Source organism: Balaenoptera physalus, assembly GCF_965194825.1.
Source record: "Balaenoptera physalus genome assembly, chromosome: 6".
Taxonomy (NCBI): domain Eukaryota; kingdom Metazoa; phylum Chordata; class Mammalia; order Artiodactyla; family Balaenopteridae; genus Balaenoptera; species Balaenoptera physalus.
Window position 1 is genome coordinate 99,299,787 of NC_138885.1, and position 26,235 is coordinate 99,326,021.

At 40.6% G+C, this 26,235-nt stretch overlaps 2 protein-coding genes across 5 annotated transcripts in view; both read right to left on the reverse strand.

The window, feature by feature from the left end:
- LOC309663405 (gamma-crystallin B-like) overlaps positions 1-26,235 on the reverse strand; it is a 309,600-nt gene that overhangs the window by 62,192 nt on the left and 221,173 nt on the right. The window lies entirely within an intron of this gene.
- Positions 592-25,187, reverse strand: IDH1 (isocitrate dehydrogenase (NADP(+)) 1). 4 transcript variants are annotated; one of them, XR_014265184.1, is made up of 11 exons: positions 24,303-25,187; positions 23,218-23,283; positions 20,734-20,871; positions 11,868-12,159; positions 9,601-9,706; positions 8,141-8,318; positions 6,861-7,012; positions 4,607-4,688; positions 4,037-4,177; positions 3,177-3,339; positions 592-1,532 (listed from the first exon to the last, which is right to left on the reverse strand). XR_014265184.1 is itself a non-coding variant. In XM_082467227.1 (10 exons), the coding sequence occupies exons 3-10, from the start codon at positions 20,853-20,855 to the stop codon at positions 767-769; spliced, it is 1,170 nt and encodes a 389-aa protein (XP_082323353.1). In that variant the 5' UTR covers positions 20,856-20,871; positions 23,218-23,283; positions 24,303-25,167; the 3' UTR covers positions 592-766. The 4 variants fall into 4 exon arrangements, 3 of the variants coding, with proteins under 3 accessions (XP_082323353.1, XP_082323351.1, XP_082323352.1); XM_082467227.1 differs by lacking the exon at positions 4,607-4,688 and having other exon boundaries at positions 592-782; positions 24,303-25,167; XM_082467225.1 differs by lacking the exon at positions 4,607-4,688 and having other exon boundaries at positions 24,303-25,160.

Consider the following 26,235-nt stretch of genomic DNA (forward strand, 5'->3'; position numbering starts at 1 on the left):
ACCTTTCTCCAGGTATGGAGTCAGAAATTTGGGAAATCTCTGACTTTGTTTCTTTCCCTCAACTCTCACATATCCTGGGATCCCCCAATCCCCATCCATTCCACTTTCATTTCTCAGAATCCACCCTATTCTCTCTACTTTCAGCGCCATTGTCCCAGTTGAGATCTTCACCTTTTCCCACCTTGTAACTGGTCTTCCTTCCTCAGTTGTGCCCACTACTCCCTGCCTCACTCCACTACTATCCATTCTTCATAAAAGCTGCCCAGAGTGCTATTTTTTTAAATGAAAATATGATCACGTCCCTCCCTTCCTAAGTCTTAACTGGCTCCCTATTAACTTACGTGCTAATAATACCTAAACCCCTTAGCATGTGCATAGACTCAATTCCCTAATATTCCATTATTACCCTTTTGTTCTCTTTGGTCTTCTTTCCCTTTCACTGTAGAATCTACATCTTACTGTCTGTTTACTTATCCATTTTCCCCTCAGTAAACTCCTTGAGGACAGAGACTTTTTAAAATCAAATTCCTATGGCTAGGACCTAGCCTGGCAACTGAAGTATACTTGATAAATAAAAACTCAGAAGACTACTCATTAGCACTTAATTTTAATTAAAATTGATAGTTTAGATTAAGAACAGGACTAGAATAGTGTTTACAATCAAATTCTGAAAAATCACATTTATATAAAGGAAATAATAAAACAGGTCAGCAGAAGTCCAAGAAAGGTGCAGCTTGTAGTATTGCACGTGGATGAAATACGCCGTTCAGGGTAGCATAATACTTAGGCCACACAAGGCGAGGAGGAGGAGACAAACACAGAGGACAAACCCCCAGTTAGTATTTATTCTGGATTCTCCAGTGAGCTCAAAAATATGTAGTATTTTTGAAACATTCAGCTAGAGCTCTTTACAAGGATGACTGTGTCTTCAACACCTTTTAGTTACAGCCATGCTTTTCATTCCAAATCATGCGCAAGTTTAACATACAGCTTCTACCTCACATAATGGGACATCTGTTAAATCAAATCCACCCAGTGCCACAGGCCATGGAAAGTGGGAAAGGGAATGAATTTCTACTTTATACAATTTTAGGGAATAGTACCGTGGCTATAGTTTACCCTTTCAAGCACTCTTCATTTTGGTCATTTATATTAGAACATGAAGAAAAGTGACAGTGAGTACAAATGGACACTAAAAGTAATTCCTAGGCTACTAGTAGAAAATAAAATAAGATTAAAAAAAAGTCCCCTGCCACGTTCACAGAGGTGGCATAACTGTATGGATAAGAAAAAGGCTGTAAACTTATAGAAAAGATAAACTCTGGCTTCTAAACAAATTACAGAATTGATTTTGCCTTTACTCTTGAGTGTTATAGAGAAAAATGTAAACCAGTGGACCTAGTTACCAAAAACACACATCCTCCAAAGACGAGGGATGACCTTAAAGTTTGGCCTGAGCTAGTTTTGTCTTCAAGTTTTCTCCGAGTTTATCCATGAACTCAAAGGTATTCAGGTAGTCAGAACGCTGCACACTAATAGCAGAGGAAAAAGAAAAGAAAGAAATTTAGTTTGTCTTTGATCTGGTGGCAGGTAGAGGAAAAGTCCGAGATGTGCTACTTAAAGTAACATTCTATTTATTTCTAGAAGGAAACTGATTAATGTGAACAAGCTGTAAGTTTATGGCCGATGACTGCGTTCAAGGTTCAAGGGGCTAACCCAGGTTACAGGCAGTCTGAGCAGAGGCTGGGCCACACACACACTCACAGGAGGTTCCTGGCCATGTAGCTCTGAGGGTGAAACTGCCCCAGAGCTTCATTCACACTAATGCCTGGGACACTGAAATCATCCCACTTCTTATTCCTCATTCTTAAAAATAATAGAACATATCCAGGTACAGTCATGCTTTTACTCATATCCCCACAAAATGTCACATGTCCTCAAAAAAAACCTTTTGTAAAAAATTTATTCCTAAGTATTTTATTCTTTTTGATGCTATCATAAATAGAATATTTCAAATATGTTTTTCAAATATTTAAAAAAAATAGTTTTGCTACATGAATGTGATGGTTCTTCCATTTCCATTTTTGTTTATTGGTGGTGTAAGGAAGAGCTACTTTGTTGTTGCTTATTTATCTAGTATCCAGCTACCTTAGCCTTTTTTTGTTGAATTGTTTGAATTTTATAGATATATAATTTATAAGCTGAAAATAAAGACAATTTCATCACGTCTTTTCACATTAAAAAAAAAAAGAAAAGCTTTAGTGCTCTTATTTCTACCTTTGTCTTACTTAAAAAGCAAAAGACAATGGACTGGCTATCTAATCCTGCTAATAGGTGCCTACTCAAATCGGCTTGGCACCCATAGGAACATTTCAAACACTGTATTCTTGCTGGAAATTTAAGATGAGAAAGATGTAGTGATGGAGTGTATCCCCATTACTGAGGTACACTGACCCTAACAGAGATTTCTGAGGACACATGGATGGGACACGGGATTGGTGTTAAATTTTAGTATTGTTCCTTGATGTGAGTCATAGTAGCCAACTTTGATTGAGGGAGGAATCCCTGATCAGCAGCTGATCCAGCTGGGATACAGGCTACCATGTTCTCAAAAAAGTCCTGGGCGATACATGGGCCCTCAAGTATCTGACTGCTGGTTACAGATACTTAAGGCAGGGACTATGATAAACCGGACATCTTATACCTGCACTGCTTACTTGTCTTACTGTAAATTGAAGAAAATAAAGAGGTGGAATAAAATAGTCTCGGGGGTCCCTTTGTTTCTAAATGCTTATAATTTTCTTGTTAAATTAAGCAGAACCTTGCCACCCACTTGATTATAACTAGATCAGGGGTGAGCAAACTACAGCTTGGCCCATGAACCCAGTCTGGGCTGCAGCCCAGTTCTGTACACAGGGTTTGATTGGAACACTGCCACACCCATTAGCTTTTGTGTCACCACTGACTGCTTTCCTGCCATGGAGGCAAAGTTCAATAATTGCCGTATGTTCCACAAAGCCTGAAATGTTTACTATCTGACAATTTATAGATGTCTGCTGACTCCTGAACCAGATGACAAATACTAATTCATGCAACTCCAAAAAGCACTTGATATTTTGAGTCCAGTGAGGATAAATGGTAATTTGACCACAGAGCTTAGGGCATCTTATACTTACTTGGGTAAACCTTTAATACAAGCAGCCAAGTCCTTGGTCATGAAGCCAGCCTCAATGGTCTCAATACAGACTTCTTCCAAAACCTTTGCAAAGAAGCTGAGGTCTTTATTGTTATCAAGTTTAGCTCTGTGGGCTAAGCCTCTGGTCCAGGCAAAAATGGAAGCTAAAAGAGAGGGAGAAAAAAAAAAGCACACTTCAATCACACTGGTTAGAAATATTCCCAAGTGCCTCAGTTCCCCGAAACTGAACATTTTTTTTGTTTGTTTAGGTAACTGACTTCATTGGATGCTATCTGCATGAGCTGTAAGTTTTAGGAAAGTTGGAAACATTTTACCAAATTGAAACTTTTAAAAAAACCTGCATTTTTGTAGAGGAAGTGTTTTGGATTTTGTTAGACCTTTAAGAAAGCACATATTCAGGGTAGGAATACATGACGCTTAAGGCATTTACGAATTTGGAAAAGGTCACAATCTCTTCTACCTCTTGTCTATATTGGTCTCTTCTCCTCTTTCCAGGCTATAATCTGTTTTTAAAGTGCTATCCCTAAAACCTAGTTAAAAGGATCTAACAATGTGGCTTTAGATTCTTAGCTACATGTGACATTTCACTGCAGCAGAGGAAAAGGAAAATGCTTGTTGATAACATTCTTCTCTGTAATGAATATTCTCCCACAAACTGGAAAAGCATATATTGTGTATATTTTAAGAAACATATTAAAACAGTTCTTATGAGTAGAGCAAATCAGCTGTTTGGTGATGATTTTATACACAAGGCATTGGGCAGCCAAAGGAACACGTCTGAGCTCCTTTGGAGATTTCTATTCTGGTTGGCAATCAATGTAGTAGCAAACACTATCTTACCAATGGGATTGGTGGATGTCTCCTGTCCTTTCTGGTACATTCGGTAGTGACGTGTTACAGTCCCGTGGGCAGCCTCTGCTTCTACTGTCTTGCCATCTGGACAAACCAGCACACTGGTCATCATGCCAAGAGAGCCATAACCTATGAGTGGCAGAACATGAAGTATGGGATTCAACTGCATGAAGAGCACTGGGTCTCCCAGAGATGAGAGAAAATGACTTCGTCTTGACAGGTCTCAGTGAGCAAAATAAACATGAGCACATGGAGTCACCAATAATTCTTCTGCCTTTCAGAAAAGGCTGTGCTTTTTCCTCACTTATCTACCTCAGAGGCACCTGCTCCATGACGAAGAACTCATGGTCTGACTGCCTGCATTCCACCCTAGTTCCGTGACTCAGTTTTCTTACCTGTAAAATGGGAATAGTAGAAACACCTACTTCATAGGGTTGTTGTGAGAATTAGATGAATATGCATATGTTCGTGAATATATATGAAGAGAATACATATTCTTATTCCTTAGACTAGTACCCGCCACAGAGTAAGAACTCAATATATTACTGTCATGCTTACGTGCAGATACTCTGCTGTTCCAGGAAAACAAAGATTAATGAGTTGTCTCCTGCCATCAAGCTGCTCACAGGCTCATGTGGGACTGGGAAAAGAAAGCTGATTAAAAACAGAATGGGATGGGGCTTCCCTGGTGGCGCAGTGGTTAAGAATCTGCCTGCCAACGCAGGGGACATGGGTTCAAGCCCTGGTCCGGGAAGATCCCACATGCTGCGGAGCAACTAAGCCCGTGCGCCACAACTACTGAGCCTGCGCTCCAGAGCCCGTGAGCCACAACTCCTGAAGCCCGTGCGCCTAGAGCCCGTGCTCCGCAACAAGAGAAGCCACCGCAATGAGAAGCCCGCGCACTGCAACGAAGAGCAGCCCCTGCTCGCCACAGCTAGAGAAAGCCCATGCACAGCAACAAAGACCCAATGCAGCCAAAAATAAATAAATAAAATAAACACACACACACACACACACACACACACACACACACACACACACACACACAGAATGGGATGGATCCAAGCACCTCCCACTCGCCCCTGCTCTTTCACAGCCTCCCCAGAACGACTCTATTCTGTGGTTTCCTATTCAGAGAACCACATTACAACTTTTAAGTCCATACAATTGATTTTTCTTTTCTTCTTTTTTCTTTTTTTACACTTGAATTCAAAGAACACTTTTCTCCAGTTTTGCTACCTCCCAATAACACCTGTGGAGTTAATAATGCGAATTTATAATAGGCTGCTACTTTGTTTGTTTGAGAGTAAGTAAAACCCTTTTTAAACTCATCGAGTACAATGGCAATTTCTGTGCTGAATTAGCAGCTCCTTTCCTATCACTGTGTTGGTATGAGGCTTTAGTAGAGTCTCAAATATTCATTGATTGGAGACGTTCAGGGCCATATCCACGGTGAATGTGTCTATCTATTTATATTAGGAGACACTAGTTGGTACCACTGTCAAAACTGAGGACAGAAATAAAATGTTTGGTGTGAGTCCAAAGTAGTTCATGCCTCTAGAAAAGAATGAACGTAAGAACAGCTCGGCTGCCTTTTAATCTGTTTAGCTACGTTGAGTTCACCTTTATCTAAAGGCGCTGCTCAGACACAGAGCCTTGGTTCCAGGTATCTTATCGGTGCACTGCTGGACACTGCAATTCCACATTCCTATTTTGAAGTCCTTTGACCCTCCATAACTTGACAATTACATTGGAGATATCCCTCCAGATACCCTCTTCTTATTGCCATGAGGACATTTAGAAATGATGGAATGATTTGGGTCCCTTTTAAGAACTCTGATTACCAGGAAGCTTTTTTACGCACCACAAAGCAACACTCCTTCCTCTGCTGCATTCAATACAAACGATTGTAAGGACTTAAGAGAAACAGAAGGAGGGTAAAGAAGGAGAACTGGGTAACTCATTTATCTGACATAAAAGTTATCTTTAACCAGGCGTATTTACTGATTTTCAAACTGATAGGAGATGATTAACTTTTCATAAGAGAAAGAAAAAGTAGTACTTCCTGGGGAAAAGCAAACATAATAATTAAAGCTACCACAAACATTCATCGGGGGAAATTCAGTTTATACAGCTACCCTGAGTAACTGAAGTTGGAGGGCAACTTGGTGCTGAGGAAATCAGGGAAGGGAGCATTTTTGCTCATTTGGTCCTTATCTCTGGCATGAAGCTCCTGGTTCCTGGAATTTCTGTGAAGAGCCCGGGGCTTCTTTGCTCAGTTCTGTGTGTTCTGAGCTAAGCAGTAAACACATGTGTCTTACATGGTGACAGAAGAGCCGTCAAGGCTGGCAAAAGGGGCATGGTTTGTAACTGTCTCCAGATGAATGGGCTCTCGGAGGGAGGCCCCTCGCTTAGGACACAACCCTGGACCCTCCTTGCCTGAGTCCCCTAGCTTTCTATGTTCTCATCAGAAGGCAGATAAGGGTGGGGAGTGGTTTTCAGATCGGGCCGCTGGGCTACCGTTGGAGGCAGGGAAGCTTCAAGCGGGGAAAGGGCTGAGACATGAGCTGTGTCAGCCTCTGAGGCTGGAGCCGGGAGTCTCGTCCCTGCCAGAAGTCGCCTACCCAGTCTGAGCTTAATGTCCTCATCTGTCAGCTGAGAAGATGGACCTGGACACCTTGCGGTGTTAACATTTCATGACTTTTAGCAGCAAAGGGCTACAGAATCCCCCTTCCTGCGCCAGAGAGCTAGCAGGGCACGACCTGTCTGCTGCAGGCCAAGCCCACCTCCACTTGGTTCTCCAGCTCCTTACCTTGGGCCACGGAGTCCGACTGCACATCCCCATCATAGTTTTTACAGGCCCAGATGAAGCCTCCCTCTGATTTCATAGCTTGGGCCACCATGTCATCTATGAGCCTGTGCTCGTACCAGATATTCTGAGCTTCAAACTGAGATTTGTACTGCCTGAGAAACAAGAAAGAAAAGAGAACAACGGACAAAGAAAACTGGTTTTGCTGGGATACCATGTGCCTCTCCAAAGGAGTCGGGGTGGGGTTGGAAGCAGCACATTTTAGTTGAAGCAACACAAATTTGGGAACCAGATAGACATGGGCTCAAATCTCTGCCCACTCATTTTCTAGTTGTGAAACCCCAATTTCCTCTTCTGTAAGGGTGATTTCATCCACTCTGCAGAGATGTGAGAATTAAGCAAGACGGTGGAGTGTTCCAAGTACGACTTTTACAGTTTTCAATACACCACTAATGAGATTCATGAGATTCAGTTTACTTTAAGAATGTAATCGGGGAGAAAAAGACTACTTTACTGCTCAATATCATTCAGGAAACTAGGACAGCTTCTAGGTTTGATATAGATAGGTAGTAGAAGGAGGAATTAAAATATCTCAGGAAAGATACCTAAAATCCTAGCCCTGGCCTGAATGCTTGTATCTAAAAGGGAGGGATGCCATCTTAAAAGTCAACAAGTGCTCAGGTAGTGTTGAACTCAAAGTTGTTATAAATGTAGACTTAAGTTCCAATGACTCCACTAAAGCAGAGTTTTATTTTATTTATTTATTTTCAATAAAATCAATCAATCAATTAATTAATTAATTTAAACTTTTTGGCCCACGGCTTATGGGATCTTAGTTCCCCGGACCAGGGATTGAACCCCTGCCCTTGGCAGTAAAAGCATGGAGTCCTAACCACTGGACCACCAGGGAATTCCCAAAAGCAGAGTTTTAAATCATAGCAGTGGGCTTCAGAAAGAATGGAAATGGGCCCAAACTCAAACTCACACCCATGAAAAATCAGAACTTTCTATCACTAACAGGGTACCTTTATTCACACATTAAATAACTCTGGCCCTGAAGAAAATAAATGTGGGGCCTTTATCTGAGAACACATTTCCCTTCTAAAAGCAATTTAAGAGTTTCGTTTCACTCCTGTTAAATCTCAGTTTTGTCCTTATCTTAATGGGATAGTGATGATTTTCACTTAATTTGTCTCACAATCAAAGGGATAAGCATACAAATTCTATATTATAAATGCCAGCTTATGTGACAAAAAAGAAGAAAAAGAACTGTAGTTACTTACTTGTCATATATCTCCTGAAAGATGTCTTTAAAACGTCCATCATATTTCTTTAGAATAGTGTTTTTGGTGCTCAGATACAAAGGCCAATTCTTAGACAGAGCCATCAGGAAAGAACTGTGTGCAAAATCTTCGATTGCCTTATCTTGATTGTACATCCCCATGGCAACACCACCACCCTCTGTGGGGGGACAACAATGAGGGAAAAAAGAAAGGTAAACAGGGTATAGTTGTAACAAGTCTATACACACCCACCACCCCCAAAACACCCAATTCCCAGCTCTCATGTCTGAGTCCAGGCTTCAAACTTCAATATTCCATGAGTTCCTGAGACACATAATCGGAGGAAAGTCAGTTCTAGGTAAGGACATTCTAACTTGTTCTGAAAGGGCAACATAAATGAGAAAAACATGGTCTTTAGGATCCTAAAGTTCTTGAAGTACCAAAAGCTACTGATATGAACCAGAAATACACTCAAGAGGTGAATAATCTTTAAACTCTCTTTTCATACTTTAAAAATTTCAAGCATGTTTTTTAAACTCTAAGTGTGAACTCAATCCTTAGCTACTGAGAAAACTTTCCATTTCAAATACTGGATGAAAATTCTTGTAATTTCCTGGCGGATACTGAAAGTTCATTCTGTCACTGGTAGAAATAATTACGCTCCATGTAATCACTGGTGTTTCACAGCTCTTATTGTTTGAACTTTGTTATTACTGAAAGCTAGAACTTGAATCTGTGCCACTGCCCAGGGCCAGCTTGGGCTGAGGATGTTAGAGCTGCTGAAACTGGCAGAACTAGATTCCATTAAAACGATTTGATTTAGAGGAGGCAAGGAAAACAACAGCTAGGTAAGTTTTGAGGTTTTGTTTGTGTGAGTGCTTTTAGCAACCTTAACAGTGGAGAAAGAGGGTCCTCTGTTCTTTCAACAGCTTTTGGGAGGGATTTGCCATAATGGACCTTAGAAGCAGCAGGATGGGGGGAAAGAAGAGGCAAAAAAAAACAAACATTCCGCTTTCACAGAACAAATACTCAGAAGGACAAGAAGAGAACTTCAGCAAATAAATAATGCAGCCATTTTCAAATACAAACCCTAACAGAGCCAAAGGGCAGGATTACATGACAGGCGATTTGGGGCTATTAATGTTTAATTTGTATAATTTGTGCACAACAGACTCCTGTCGACCTTCCCTCCATGTTTTAAGAGAGACGCATAATTATCTACTTGCATTTCCAATTATCTATATGCATTTCCAATTAAGTGGCTAGTTCTTTTTATGCCTTTAGCAATGCCACAGGAAGCCATGGCATTGATTTTGAGTCCTATGGAAATGTTGTAGATTCAGGTTGTATTTTTAGGCAGCCACACAATTTTCACAGAACTTTAAAAAACCAGTAATAACGCTGTCTAAATGATCTGCTAAAAAAATGAAAGATGTAGCTCATGCTGGACTTACACATACCTGTGAAGTTATGTACCAGGTATGTCGTTTTGGGGGATCCATCGCTTGGCGTGTAGGATATCTCTACTTTTCCAGGCCCCGGGACAACAAAATCAGTTGCTCTGTACTGTATGGGGGAAAAAAGGTATATTAAAAAAAACAAAAACAAACCCCCCCCCCCCACAAAAACCCAAAACTGTCCTAGCTAGTTAGTGGTAGTACACATTAGAAATCAATATTTATCAGGCGCCTACCATGCATGGGGCAGTTTTCTGAGTTCAGATATGGGTATGAGAGAGAATAACAAAGTATTTCCCCTTATGAAGCTTACGACCTAGCAAAGACATACAAAAGAAGTAACATTAGAGCTTTCAAATGTCAAAAGGGGGCACAGATAAAAAATGCTATTGGAAGACAGAGGAAGAGGAATGACTATAACCTGGAGGTCAAGGAAGTCTTCCTATAGGGAGATAATATACTAGCTGTAGCACTGAAGACGATGATGCCAATGCCAATGCCTGGTTCTCACTATATGACGTACTGTAAGTGATTAACTTGTATCCCTTATTACCTCATTTGATTCTTCCATCAATCTTACAAGGGAGGAACTGCGATGTAGTGGAAATAATGCATCTAGGCTCAAAAGACTCGGGATCTGGTCCTTGGACCTTCAGGACTCGGTCTCTTCATGGTAATCACTGCTACTAATGCCCAGTCCAGGACCTGTCCACATGAAGCCATCATTCTGAAAGTAGCTGCAACAGGCTGATGACCCTTAGGAAAGGGCCTTTGGAGGACAGCTACCTTTGTCATGGGTATGGAAAATGTGCCCAGCCCACACTAGGCTTATGTCAATCTTTGCTGCTTTGTATCTTCTTCAATGGCTTAGATTAGAATACTTTCAGAGTCAGGTACCAGCCGATGCCAGCCAAACCTATTTGTCTACGTTTGTGTAGAATAATACTAATGACAGCTGGTAGAAAAGCTGTCAGATAACGATACTGATTAAATTATCTATTCTATGCAGAATATTTCTGACATATAAAGTCCTTCACTATGGGTGGTAATTGATTCCCATTTCTCAAAAGGCAGAAACCGAGGCACCAAAGTACAATAAATGCTTTCTAGAGGTTTGGAAGTTTCAATCTAGACTTTAATAAATAGAATGACCATTCTTCCAGGTGATTGATGCCAAAATAATAATTAAAAAAAAAAAAAAGAAAGAAAGGAAAAGGACATCATTGAACTCGTAAGAACTTAAGAGTGGTGTTGCCAGGATTAGCGAGCTTGTAGCACTCCCATCTACATCCCCTCTCCTGGGCCTCTGAGAGGCATCTGTGAAGGGACTGGCCAGGAGGAAGGGATAGTCTGAGCCATACGGTAGAACAAAGTGAACTACCCCTCAGGGACTGACCTGGTGACCCTGCCCCCTGAACGGAGAGTGGTCTGCTCTATCCATACTATTTTTAAGGACGGCTACATCAAAGCCTCTGGGTGTCAGCATCAGGAGTCTTGTTTTTAAGGTTCTTTTAAGACATAAGCTGCTTTCTATGAAAGCCTAAAACTTCAGTTTCAACACAGAACTTTTATTTTGTTTAGTTGGCAATTTTTGTTTAATTTGGCAACAAGCCTACTTGTATAGAAGTACAGAAACTATACTTTTTTTTTCCCAAGCAGGAAGGGAATGTTTTAAAGAGACTGTTTTCAACTACTGAGTCAGTTTTTCCTTTTAAGCATGAAACAATCATGTTTAATATAATCTTTGGTAGTTCTCAACTCTGTCTGCACATTAGAATCACCTGGGGAGCTTTAAAATGCCATGGAATTCAGATTTAGCTGGTGTAGGGTGGGACTCAGGCACTGGAATTAAAACAAACAGAATTTTTTTAAAACGAAGCAAAATAAAACAAACACCAAAAAACCTGTAAAGGGACCTTACTGTACAGCCACAGGGTTTGGCTGAATCACTGATTTGGCCGAACCACAGGAAATTATCTAAATAAAAATGTCTACATCATATGGTTTAGTCTAATAAAAAGATAAGGAAGAAAAAAACATGCCTGAAAAAAATCATTTGTGTTGAGACAGGTACCTATCTGTAAGTTTATCTGTATTTACTTTTATCTAAATGTATACATACATTCATTTCTCAATTCTGTACCTCAATTAATGGGAGTAGATAAGATAAAATAAAGATAAGAATAAAGCACATATAAATCAGAACTGCTGGGCAGTCAAAGCCTGTGAAAAAAGAATATGGAAAATCAAGTTATGCCAACACCACTTACTTGATCGCCATAAGCATGACGACCTATGATGATGGGTTTTACCCATCCACTCACAAGCCGGGGGATATTTTTGCAGATAATAGCTTCTCTGAACACAGTGCCACCCAGAATATTTCGGATGGTGCCATTTGGTGATTTCCACATTTGTTTCAACTTGAACTCCTCCACCCTCTTCTCATCGGGGGTGATGGTGGCACACTTGACACCAACGTTGTACTTCTTTATAGCTTCTGCAGCATCCTTGGTGACCTGGTCATTGGTGGCATCGCGATTCTCTATGCCTAAATCATAGCTGGGAGGGGAAAAACTGTAAGCGTAACTTTCCAGGCAAACCGACAGGAGATTGAGGGTACTCCTATTCTATCCCCATGTACCACTCTGTGCATGGTGATGGCATGCAGGGCCTGCCCTGCAGAAAGTGAAGACTCCATATGTACCCAAATCTGCCAAGTTTTAGCATTAGTCTATCCTAGACACAGATGATGGCTGCCAACTAAAAAAAAGCACCAAGAAAGGCTGGACTGCTAGGCCACGCATGCCTCCCCGTGTTGTGGGAAGCTGTCTAGAAGGAAACTAAATGGAAACCACTGCGCTCTGCCCTGCTGCCTGCTCTTCACCATAGAGGCAACAATAGCACACCAGCCACCTGTCTGCAGACTCCCTTCCGCACGATTAACATAAGAATGCAAGCCCAAACATTAATTTTCCCTTAGTAAATATTGTGCTCTAAAAATAAAGGGGTCAGAGGGTTTAAAGGGTTTCTAGTATTTTGACATTGAAGTGTTGGAGTTACAGATGAGACGAACACCACCAGAAAAAGCTAATGACCTCTTCATTAATGACAATTAGTCATATGAAGAACCTTTCCCTAAATCTTGGGCAAATCTCTTTATTTCTGGAAACAAGCCTGCAGTTTATAGAATAAGTAATGGAATCCAGCAGTGGTTTTATATACCCCAGTGAATTATAGCTTAATACACACCAACACCCAGACTGCAGGTTATTCAGAGCAGGAAAGAATGATGGTTGTCCATGAAGTATAGAAAAAGACTGTAAAGCTTTATTTAAAGTATGTAGACACAGCAACAGTCAGCTCTACCCACCACCAGAGCCTACCATCAAGCCTCTTAGATAGCCTCAACCATCAGAGGGCAGAGAGCAGAAGCAAGAAAAACTACAATCCTGCAGCCTGTGGACCAAAAACCACATTTACAGAAAGACAGACAAGATGAAAAGGCAGAGGGCTATATACCAGATGAAGGAACAAGAAAAAACCCCAGAAAAACAACTAAATGAAGTGGAGATAGGCAACCTTCCAGAGAAAGAATTCAGAATAATGATAGTGAAGATGATCCAGGACCTCGGAATAAGAATGGAGGCAAAGATTGAGAAGATGCAAGAAATGATTAACAAAGACCTAGAAGAATTAAAGAACAAACAAACAGAGATGACGAATACAATAACTGAAATGAAAACTACACTAGAAGGAATCAATAGCAGAATAACTGAGGCAGAAGAACGGATAAGTGACCTGGAAGACAGAATGGTGGAATTCACTGCTGCGGAACAGACTAAAGAAAAAAGAATGAAAAGAAATGAAGACAGCCTAAGAGACCTCTGGGACAACATTAAACGCAACAACATTTGCATTATAGGGGTCCCAGAAGGAGAAGAGAGAGAGAAAGGACCAGAGAAAATATTTGAAGAGATTATAGTCGAAAACTTCCCTAACATGGGAAAGGAAATAGCCACCCAAGTCCAGGAAGCGCAGAGAGTCCCATACAGAATAAACCCAAGGAGAAACACGCCGAGACACATAGTAATCAAAGTGGCAAAAATTAAAGACAAAGAAAAATTATTGAAAGCAGCAAGGGAAAAACGACAAATAACATACAAGGGAACTCCCATAAGGTTAACAGCTGATTTCTCAGCAGAAACTCTGCAAGCCAGAAGGGAGTGGCATGATATACTTAAAGTGATGAAAGGGAAGAACCTACAACCAAGATTACTCTACCCGGCAAGGATCTCATTTAGATTTGATGGAGAAATCAAAAGCTTTACAGACAAGCAAAAGCTAAGAGAATTCAGCACCACCAAACCAGCTCTACAAGAAATGCTAAAGGAACTTCTCTAAGTGGGAAACACAAGAGAAGAAAAGGACCTACAAAAACAAACCCAAAACAATTAAGAAAATGGTCATAGGAACATACATATCGATAATTACCTTAAACGTGAATGGATTAAACGCTCCAACCAAAAGACATAGACTGGCTGAATGGATACAAAAACAGGACCCATATATATGCTGTCTACAAGAGACCCACTTTAGACCTAGGGACACATACAGACTGAAAGTTAGGGGATGGAAAAAGATATTCCATGCAAATGGAAATCAAAAGAAAGCTGGAGTAGCTATACTCATATCAGATAAAATAGACTTTAAAATAAAGAATGTTACAAGAGACAAGGAAGGACACTACATAATGATCCAGGGATCAATCCAAGAAGAAGATATAACAATTATAAATATATATGCACCCAACATAGGAGCACCTCAATACATAAGGCAACTGCTAACAGCTATAAAAGAGGAAATCGACAGTAACACAATAATAGTGGGGGACTTTAACACTTCACTTACACCAATGGACAGATCATCCAAAATGAAAATAAATAAGGAAACAGAAGCTTTAAATGACACAATAGACCAGATAGATTTAATTGATATATATAGGACATTCCATCCAAAAACAGCAGATTACACATTCTTCTCAAGTGCGCATGGAACATTCTCCAGGATAGATCACATCTTGGGTCACAAATCAAGCCTCAGTAAATTTAAGAAAATTGAAATCATACCAAGCATCTTTTCTGACCACAACGCTATGAGATTAGAAATGAATTACAGGGAAAACAACGTAAAAAAGACAAACACATGGAGGCTAAACAATACGTTACTAAATAACCAAGAGATCACTGAAGAAATCAAAGAGGAAATAAAAAAATACCTAGAGACAAATGACAATGAAAACACGACGACCCAAAACCTATGGGATGCAGCAAAAGCGGTTCTAAGAGGGAAGTTTATAGCTATACAAGCCTACCTAAAGAAACAAGAAAAATCTCAAGTAAACAATTTAACCTTACACCTAAAGAAACTAGAGAAAGAAGAACAAACAAAACCCAAAGTTAGCAGAAGGAAAGAAATCATAAAGATCAGAGCAGAAATAAATGAGATAGAAACAAAGAAAACAATAGCAAAGATCAATAAAACTAAAAGTTGGTTCTTTGAGAAGATAAACAAAATTGATAAGCCATCAGCCAGACTCATCAAGAAAAAGAGGGAGAGGACTCAAATCAATAAAATCAGAAATGAAAAAGGAGAAGTTACAACAGACACTGCAGAAATACAAAACATCCTAAGAGACTACTATAAGCAACTTTATGCCAATAAAATGGACAACCTGGAAGAAATGGACAAATTCTTAGAAAGGTATAACCTTCCAAGACTGAATCAGGAAGAAACAGAAAATATGAACAGACCAATCACAAGTAATGAAATTGAAACTGTGATTAAAAATCTTCCAACAAACAAAAGTCCAGGACCAGATGGCTTCACAGGTGAATTCTTTCAAACATTTAGAGAAGAGCTAACACCCATCCTTCTCAAACTCTTCCAAAAAATTGCAGAGGAAGGAACACTCCCAAACTCATTCTATGAGGCCACCATCACCCTGATACCAAAACCAGACAAAGACACTACAAAAAAAGAAAATTACAGACCAATATCACTGATGAATATAGATGCAAAAATCCTCAACAAAATACTAGCAAACAGAATCCAACAACACATTAAAAGGATCATACACCACGATCAAGTGGGATTTATCCCAGGGATGCAAGGATTCTTCAATATACGCAAATCAATCAATGTGATACACCATATTAACAAATTGAAGAATAAAAACCATATGATCATCTCAATAGATGCAGAAAAAGCTTTTGACAAAATTCAACACCCATTTATGATAAAAGCTCTCCAGAAAGTGGGCATAGAGGGAACCTACCTCAACATAATAAAGGCCATATATGACAAACCCACAGCAAACATCATTCTCAATGGTGAAAAACTGAAAGCATTTCCTCTAAGATCAGGAACGAGACAAGGATGTCCACTCTCACCACTATTATTCAACATAGTTCTGGAAGTCCTAGCCACGGCAATCAGAGAAGAAAAAGAAATAAAAGGAATACAAATTGGAAAAGAGGAAGTAAAACTGTCACTGTTTGCGGATGACATGATACTATACATAGAGAATCCTAAAACTGCCACCAGAAAACTGCTAGAGCTAATTAATGAATATGGTAAAGTTGCAGGATACAAAATTAATGCACAGAAATCTCTTGCATTCCTATACACTAATGATGAAAAATCTGAAAGAGAAATTATGGAAACACTCCCATTTACCATTGCAACAAAAAGAATAAAATACCTAGGAATAAACCTACCTAGGGAGACAAAAGACCTGTATGCAGAAAACTATAAGACACTGATGAAAGAAATTAAAGATGATACCAACAGATGGAGAGATATACCATGTTCTTGGATTGGAAGAATCAACATTGTGAAAATGAGTATACTACCCAAAGCAATCTACAGATTCAATGCAATCCCTATCAAATTACCAATGGCATTTTTTACGGAGCTAGAACAAATCATCTTAAAATTTGTATGGAGACACAAAAGACCCCGAATAGGCAAAGCAGTCTTGAGGCAAAAAAATGGAGCTGGAGGAATCAGACTCCCTGACTTCAGACTATACTACAAAGCTACAGTAATCAAGACAATATGGTACTGGCACAAAAACAGAAACATAGATCAATGGAACAAGATAGAAAGCCCAGAGATTAACCCACGCACCTATGGTCAACTAATCTATGACAAAGAAGGCAAAGATATACAATGGAGAAAAGACAGTCTCTTCAATAAGTGGTGCTGGGAAAACTGGACAGCTACATGTAAAAGAATGAAATTAAAATACTCCCTAACACCATACACAAAAATAAACTCAAAATGGATTAGAGACCTAAATATAAGACTGGACACTATAAAACTCTTAGAGGAAAACATAGGAAGAACACTCTTTGACATAAATCACAGCAAGATCTTTTTTGATCCACCTCCTAGAGTAATGGAAATAAAAACAAAAATAAACAAGTGGGACCTAATGAAACTTCAAAGCTTTTGCACAGCAAAGGAAACCATAAACAAGACGAAAAGACAACCCTCAGAATGGGAGAAAATATTTGCAAATGAATCAACAGACAAAGGATTAATCTCCAAAATATATAAACAGCTCATTCAGCTCAATATCAAAGAAACAAACACCCCAATCCAAAAATGGGCAGAAGACCTAAATAGACATTTCTCCAGAGAAGACATACAGACGGCCACGAAGCACATGAAAAGCTGCTCAACATCACTAATTATTAGAGAAATGCAAATCAAAACTACAATGAGGTATCACCTCACTCCTGTTAGAATGGGCATCATCAGAAAATCTACAAACAACAAATGCTGGAGAGGGTGTGGAGAAAAGGGAACCCTCTTGCACTGTTGGTGGGAATGTAAATTGATACAGCCACCATGGAGAACAATATGGAGGTTCCTTAAAAAACTAAAAATAGAATTACCATATGACCCAGCAATCCCACTACTGGGCATATACCCAGAGAAAACCGTAATTCCAAAAGACACATGCACCCGAATGTTCATTGCAGCACTATTTACAATAGCCAGGTCATGGAAGCAACCTAAATGCCCATCAACAGACGAATGGATAAAGAAGATGTGGTACATATATACAATGGAATATTACTCAGCCATAAAAAGGAACGAAATTGAGTCATTTGTTGAGACGTGGATGGATCTAGAGACTGTCATACAGAGTGAAGTAAGTCAGAAAGAGAAAAACAAATATCATATATTAATGCATGTATGTGGAACCTAGAAAAATGGTACAGATGAGCCAGTTTGCAGGGCAGAAGTTGAGACACAGATGTAGAGAATGGACATATGGACACCAAGGGGGGAAAACTGCGGTGAGGTGGGGATGGTGGTGTGCTGAATTGGGCGATTGGGATTGACATGTATACACTGATATGTATAAAATTGATGCCTAATAAGAACCTGCAGTATAAAAAAACAAACAAAACAACTAAAAAAAAAAATAAATAAAAATAAAGTATGTAATAGTTTGTCAAAAGCAGGAAAAACAAAACAGTAATGAATAGTTTATTTTGTTCTCCAAGGCTTTAAAAATTTTCCAAATTTTTTCAGCTTTCAAAACTTGCTGAACCATTAAGCCTCTAGATTTTTCCCTTCAGTTCCTGTATTTTCCTTTCCTTAGATATCCCAACTTGTGATGGAAATGCAAAAGGGAATCCAATCTTACAATGTATTTCCAAATAAAAATAATTCCAAATTGCTTTGACTCTTTTGGCTTCCTCCCTCCCCTTGAGGGTGTATCGTGCATTTGCATTAAGCAGACCTCCTTAGGAGATATCCTTCCTTCTTAGTCTCGTAAGGGGTCATGATGACCCACTACTTGCTTTATACGCACAGATGCGGATTGTGTGTAAACTGTCAATACATCATTTGACGTACAACCCTTCATTCAAAAACTTACTTAACTGCTCTTTGACCTCTAGCGGGCAGAACAGTCCTCAGAGCTTTCTGAAAGACTGTCTCCTGGGTTATAATCCTCAAGTTGGCATAAATAAAAATTTCCATTTCTTTCTTAGATCGATTATTGGTTAATTTTTTTTTCATCGACACTTACAAAGCCACTGACTTTCTTATCTTATGGTTTAGGGAGTGCTCAATATCTATAAATGTCTACTCCTAACTCAAACAAGCAGTGTGGTCAGCAGTATTTATGTCCGTAGGAAACATTTTTCATCAGAAGAACCTGCCAGCAAATTAGTGGATTTTTGCTTCTCTTCTTAACATTTCTAAGCGAAAAGAATGAATAAATGGCCTCGATTACTGCTTAGCCAACAGAAAATAAAACAAATGAATCGCTCCACTCCCCTCAAAAAGAATCAATCATGTAATAATAATAGCAATTTTGGAACAACTTACACTTGTTTAAGTCTCCAAAAATTCTTTAGTCTTTAGCCAGTGACTCTTTGCCTTCTAGGCATAATGACTGTCCTTTAAAACTCCTTATGCCTCTATACTAAAGCAGCTCAAAAGCATCTTTGCAGCTACTATACTGGGAAGAGCTCTGCAAGTTCACCTATTGTCATGTAAAGTGTTTGTAAAATGCTTCTTTAACCACTTGGATGATGTTTTTAAAGCGTCATTTCCTGTGTGTTTGGTGGACCTCAGCAGATATTTGCTCCCTCCCTCTCAAGGCTGCAATATAGATATTATCAACACCTTAGGCTTAGAATAATTAAAAAGGGCATTTAATGACAACATGTGAATTAACTGTCTACACCCAAGCAAATAACAGGTCCTCAGGACAGTCTGAGGAATAATTCTGGGTCAAGGCAAACACACTTACAGTTGCCAATAGTTTGGCTGAAATGTGTTGTTCAACATATTACCCTGGCAGTCTTCAGCCACTCCACCTCTGTGAAAATTCTGTCTCTACCTAGTCCAAATGTACAAGGAGCATGAGCAAATGTATGAAAAACATAGGGGGAAAAAAAATGAAAGAATTCCATAGAGATTTTCATATCTGTCTCCAAATACTTTTAATACAGGGCAAAGGCTCCAATCTCCAGGACACAAATGGTTTAGGGAACTTCTGAAAGGTCGGGGTTGTATTAGATAAGTCAAGAATTCTTTGTGTGCTACAATTGTATGAAAACGGTAAAAGACAAGGAATGAAAAGGTAGCAAGGCCCACTGACTAGTTAAGTAGAGTGACAGAAAATACACTAACCTTCTGAAAGGACAAAATTGTGTTAACTACATTCTTTACCCATTAACAGAGGATGTAGCTCTATTATTTTCCCCTCCGCAAGTAATACCTCCTGCTGCTCTTGGCCACTGATTTATTACAAATAAAACCCTCACAGGAAATAAGAGGCTTGGAAAGACCTGAGAATTACTTTGTTGCCATCATAATTCTTCTCTTCTGAAAAATGACAATTTCAGTGTTTCTAGTATTATGTTAAAATTAAAATAGAAGATTCATTTGCATATATATTTGAAACCCAGTGCCCTTAAAATCGAATTCCCTTACTGAGTTTATGATTAATCTCTCTATCTGAAACTTTATCCCCTTGCTGGTCCCCTCTGACCTCAATCCTGTGCTAATTTAACACTAATCAACCAGAATCAGATGACTGAAATTGCTATTATAGACAACATTGTTAATGACTAAAATTGCTGTTGTAGATATCATCAGTTACTACAAACTCAGGTTGTTTCTCCAGGTCAAGATGAGCTAACAGACCCCCAAGCCATGAACCACCTGGCCAGAGAAGGTAAACGGGACACAATCTGACCCACTGAAACTAACATTTAAGAAATGTCACAGAAATTTCACAAGCTTCTCAGTTCTTCCCCTTTAAAAACAACCCCAACTCAAAGATGAATTTGGAATGGATCTGAGACTTGTCTCCCACTCCCTTCTTGGCGCCCTGCAAATAAACCCTTACTTTGCTGCAAACACCTACTGTCAGAGTTTGGCTTTCTGCACCAGGGGCACACCAGTTACACATTCATTTGCATATAAGCTCACCAAAAGCTTTATACACAAGATACAGTGGTATCTATGTAAAAAAGCGACTTATACCCTGAAATCACATATGCTCTCTGACTTTGCTGCTTGGCAGAGTGATTCATTTACCTGTGCAGGTCCAATTCCACATAGGGAAAAATAAGTTTCTCTTTAATCAACTCCCAAATGATTCGTGTCATTTCATCTCCTTGCATCTCTACTACAGAACCGCCTTGGATTTTTTGAGACATTTTGACTTCAATAAACCTTCAAGAGGAAAAATGATAAGACACATATCTCATCATTTGCCTCATTACCATGTAAAAACAAAATACAATTTGGTAACTACTAAAAGAACAATTCATAACAGCATGATTGCATAAAAAGCTAATAATAACAATTACATTAACCATTAGAATCGAATACGTTCCCTGTATAAAGCATTGTGTTACATGCTTCTTGTGTGGTTTCTGAATCAACACTCACAACAACCCTGTAAGATGGAAATTATTTTTCCATTCTACTTTGCTAAAAGAAAAAAAAGCTTTCGCAAGGCCATCCGGCTGGAGGGTCGGGGAGCCTGAGCCTGTCACATGCCCTTAATAATGTAATCATTATTCTTGACTGTTGGTTTGTCCTATAAAATGAGATTATTTCCACAATATCATGTTTATTTGAAAACCTCTATCCAACTCCTCATTTTACTGGGCCCTCAAGAGGAGCAGAATGACGTGTGCTACTATTTCCCATCTTTTAAGAGGCTGTTTTGGTTAAAACAACTATCCTTGAGGAGATTCAACAAGTTCTAGAGACCCACTTTAAAGAAACTTTAATTAAGTCCTTTTAAAAGTGAAAGATGAAGAATTCCAGGTGGAACTATATTTTCCTAGAGACAATAATGGATATTGGGGATGTCACACTGAATACAAAGTGATTTCTCAGTTAGAGAAATCTGTACGTATAGAGAAGGACTACTGTCCAGGACATGCCCCTGTCCTGTCCTCGGTATCCCAACTCCTGGACTGTTCTTCTGGCTGTTAGTGGGCAAAGGCAAGCTGCCAGTGGGTGGGACAGGGGATTGGAATTGTTCCAGGAAGAGGTGTCTTCCTGGGATGTGGGGGGATGCCAGATACAAATCAATTTGATTCCCAGAGAGGGCAGGGGTACACCCTTTGGATGAGGCTTAAAGAAAGGCGTGTTTCCTGAGAGGCAGAGGAGGCCCTGAGCCTGCTAAAGGTTCCCTTTCATGGTGCTCTAATGGAAACTTTCTTTTTTCCCCCTAGCAACATAACTGCAGATTGCTTTTATTCTTTTAAGTTATGGCTGAGGACTGGAAGTCAGGAGAACTGACTAAAAAAATTAAGAAGTAAGAGGCCTGTAAACAGTATTTCTTAAAAAGTTAAGCTAAAGTAATTTGGTCTTTAAATTTTAAAACGTAATGATTAGTAGACTGTGAGCTTCAGTTCCTCACCACAAGCCAGGATATATTCCTAACCCCTAGGCCCGTTTTCACTTCCCGATTTCTAACTCTGGGATCCTGCTTGTTAGTATTTAGGAGGTTCCCTAGACCATTACTGGGGAACCATCTGGAACTCAACTAGAATAAAAAAGTGAACAAACTGGTGTGAATGAGTCAGCTACTTCCCATTTGTAATTTCAAGTACAATTTAAAGTACAGCTTAAAGTGTATGATTTAGTCATGCTGATCCCACTGTCACATCTATCCTTGTATTTAAAACAAAACAAAAAGAGGCAGCAAACTTATCTTAGTTTTGATACATTTCCGAGGCCATATTCCTACATAGTATTATGCAAGGGTTATGATGGCTATTTTTCTTTGACGGCAAATACAGTTAATAAAAGGTTATACATCATACTTGAAATTTCAATGAGTGATAATGTTTTTTAGTTAATTATTTTCTTCTCAATTGAAACAAACACTTTCTGCAGTAATCTTTCTATATTTCATAATGCATAACTGAAACATTTCATGTTTTCTTCACGTTACTTATCCATTACATTTTTACTATCCTTTCACTAAAAAAGTGAAGCTTTATTGTAGACCCTGGCTTTCTACAATGTAGGACACTATTTTATTTCTCCTAGATTTGAATTCCGTGCGGTGAGCATTAGACACCACTGAATTCACTTTCTCCCCTAGTCCCTCAGATTTTCTGTCTCCACCCAAACCCTGACTTCAGAAGGAAGGCCTTTTCCAACAAGCCAGTTCATTTATTCTGAAAGCAGTTGAATTCCAATCTCCTGACACACATGTGCAATGCTAGAAAATAAACCTGGACTAATACAAAGTAGTTTAAGAAAAAAGAGCTGCTCACCCTGTTTAATTTTATTTTCATTATTCCCAAATTTTTAGCCACATTTTTTTGGGGGCTGAGTTCATAAACTACATTAATTTCTGGGCAAAACCCCCCAAAAAACCAGTCTCTTGCAGAGAAGACTAGACTAAAAGAAACAAGGAAGCAAGTGCAATTTATTGCTGGAAATATTCCTGACTCACTCCCTTGCAGTGGCTTCGACTACTTCCAAGACCTCCAAGACCAATTAAACGCAGTAATGCCATATCAAAGAATGGAAGAAATTGCTAATTCTCACCTTTACAACTTCTAATCACCCCAACGCCTCTCAATCTTGCAGACTCAGCTGAGTGCAGTTTATCTCCTAAAACAAATCAAAAAAGGGAAGAGAAAGGTAAGGTACAAGGCACTCCTGTCAGGAGAATTTAGCTGATTTCAATACGGGCCAGGCAGCCCGGTTTGTTTGGTTTAAAGTACAGTGCTCAGTGTACACAGGGGGGGGCAAAGGGCAGTTTTAGGTCCGCAGGCACCTTTCAAATAAAGTAAATATCTCTGCACACACTGGAGGGTGCGCCCGTGGGGAGTCCCGGGTTCGTCGTCCTTTAGCTAGTGTTGGGGTTTGCACGTCTCTAGGGGACGCTGTGACCAGCGGACTCTTGGCCTGCATGCGTCCTTGGGGCCATTGTGCAAGAGGGCTGCAACCGAAGCTGGCTCGGTTTCTCCTTCCAGGTCTCCACGCCCGCCCCTTCCCTCCCAGGTGCCGGGACCTTTAAAACCCGGGCTCCAGGAGCAGCCCGAAGGACGCCTCCCCCAGAACTCGAGATGCCGGCGGCGGCGTGGTTTCCTCCACCCTCACTCCGCCCCCGACCGCCACCAGGTGGCCTAGCGAACGCCCCTCGCCGCCCCCCTTCAGGATCCCCAGGCAGACGCATTCAGCTCGCTGCACCGCCAGTCCCAGCCGCCCAAGTTCGATGCACACGCCCAAGTCCTCCAGCTCCTGAGGCCACACGTTTTCTTCCCCGTAAACCCAAGACTTCGTCTTCCACGCGTCCCTGCATCCTCCCGCCCCGATTGTCCTTTCTGTTGCAGACCTGGCCTTCCGTCTGTCATGGCATGCAACCTTCCGCCGCCCAGTTTTCGTCCTCCCTTGCCTAAGAGCGGACCTTCTACACATCCAGGTATCCAGCACCTTCTTCCTCCCCATTTCCTTTTCCCACGCCCAATACCTGGATTTTTTTCCCTGCCTTGCTTCCACGACTCGCCGCTAAGTTCCCCCTACCATACCCAAGATCTGAGCTTCCTTCCTTTTTCCCACTCCAGCTATTGACAGAGCCTCCCCACAAAAGCCAAGGGCCGGAGACGCCCCTCGAAGCCTGCGGTTACCTGCAGGAGAAGATACGCTGGCGATGACCCGGGAACGCCACAGCCCTCACACGCTTAACCCCACAAGCGCACACTCTGGCAATCCCAGATGCAATCCAGCTGTTTCGGCTTCTGATACGGCCTCCGCAGAAACCGAGAGCTGAAACGGCAGCGCTTCCAGGCTTTTGTCCCGACCCAGGCCTGGCCCACTCAGTCCACCTCCCGGAGCTCCGCCCCTGCCCCGCCGCCAATCGCCGCGCGCTGACCCGCTGAGATGGGCGGGGCCAGGGGCCAGGGGCGGGTCCCGGAAGGCTAGGTCGAATTCCGCGGCGAATTCCAAGCGCTCGCGGTGGGGAAGGCCCTGCAGCGCCTTTGGAGTCGGCCTCCACTCCTCTACGGCGGAAAGACGAGATTGCCACCTGCAGGCTGGGGAGCAGGGCACGCCTGGGCTGGTCTTCTGAATCCTCCGCCGCGAAGGGGCCCCCCGGGCTAACAACCTAGGGCCCGGCGGAGTGAGTTTCCACGTCTGCAATAAATGCAAACCGGATACGGCGCGGCTCGGACCGATCCCCTTCCCTGCGCGCCCGGGCTGTGGGGTAGGCTGGAACGCGCTTGGACAGAAGGAAAAGTGCCCTGGGCAAGCGTGACGTCGCTTTGGGGGCTTCGCGCAGCTGGAATGCAAAGGATTGAACAGTTGCACAAGCAGGCATGCTACAGTAAATTTCCGCCACCGCCGATGACTAAGTCTTTAGAGCTTCTGTATCTATAATTTCAATTACTACTGCGTACTATAAATAAACGCAGTCATTTGCGTTAGAAGATAAGGATAATGAGATTATTATCTGGGTTCCAGAGAAGTTCAAATAAAGATCGGAAGTCTTAGAGAACAGTGGATTAAAAAAAAATTCTGTCCTCTGCAAGGAATTATTTTTTGTGTATTCCTTACTCTTGAAAACATGGAAGGCGGGGGAGGAATATTTTCGATCGTGATTTGTAGGATAATCTCATGCTTGGTCCAGGATTCAATGCCCCCAAATTTATTTTTTAAAATTATCTCTAATATCGGGTTATTATTATCACTCTTATGAAGGGTACTATGCGAGGTGCATTTTGGTCACTAGAGGGCACTGGTATTTTTCCCAAGAGAAAAGGAAGAAGGAAAGCATACACAGCCTCGCGCTTGTTGATTATTGAGATGGATTAACTGAAAATAGCGGTCACTTCCATTTATTCCTATAGAACTGATTATAGAGGTATATGGTCTTGTATTTTCATCTCTAATTTGAGACTCCAAATCACCTGAGATTGTAAATTTACTCTATATTATATCAGGTTCACGTTATTATCCCTTGTCCACTACTAAAATTATTTATATTCATTCTTGTTCCAGAAAGGATTTAGGGCAACCTTCAAGATACATACAGTATAGCACGACAAAGGACATTGAATATAGGTGAGGAAAAGACAGAATAAATACAGGAAATTGTACAGAACCAAGGTGAGTTTAATCACAAAATGTATTCCATCAAATCCTAAACAGTGCCAAAAGGGGGCTACAAATTTGGCTCTAAGCCAATGTGGGAGGAAAGGTAACACTTAAGGGGGTCTAAGCATCTAAAACAGCGTTTCCTAAGTCAGTAATGTAGGAAGTACTTTCCAACTGAAAAGTTTTCTTGTAGATCCCGAGCAGTGACTTACATTAATATATACAGATATATGCTCCTTATGCTGGTAGCTCTCATACAACTATAAAATAACAAACTTATAGACAAAATGACTAGAAGCAATACTATAAAAAATATATTACCATTGTCAACATTAATTAAATGTAACAAACGATGTTTGGCTGAAATTAAATTACTGCTTGCAATTTGAATATGAAACTCACTGCTTACATTCTGGTTCTTTTGAATTTAGCTTGGCTTTTCCACTGGATGCCATGTGAGGATTCATT

What these genes read in the sequence shown, in the direction of transcription:
- IDH1 (XM_082467225.1), bottom strand. Translation starts at nt 20,855, where the DNA reads ATGTCTCAAAAAATCCAAGGCGGTTCTGTAGTAGAGATGCAAGGAGAT. An exon ending in CCTGGTACATAACTTCACAG is followed by an intron (nt 8,319 to 9,600) that starts GTATGTGTAAGT and finishes GTCCCCCCACAG; the next exon opens with AGGGTGGTGGTGTTGCCATG. An exon ending in TGTATTAAAGGTTTACCCAA is followed by an intron (nt 1,533 to 3,176) that starts GTAAGTATAAGA and finishes CTCTGCTATTAG; the next exon opens with TGTGCAGCGTTCTGACTACC.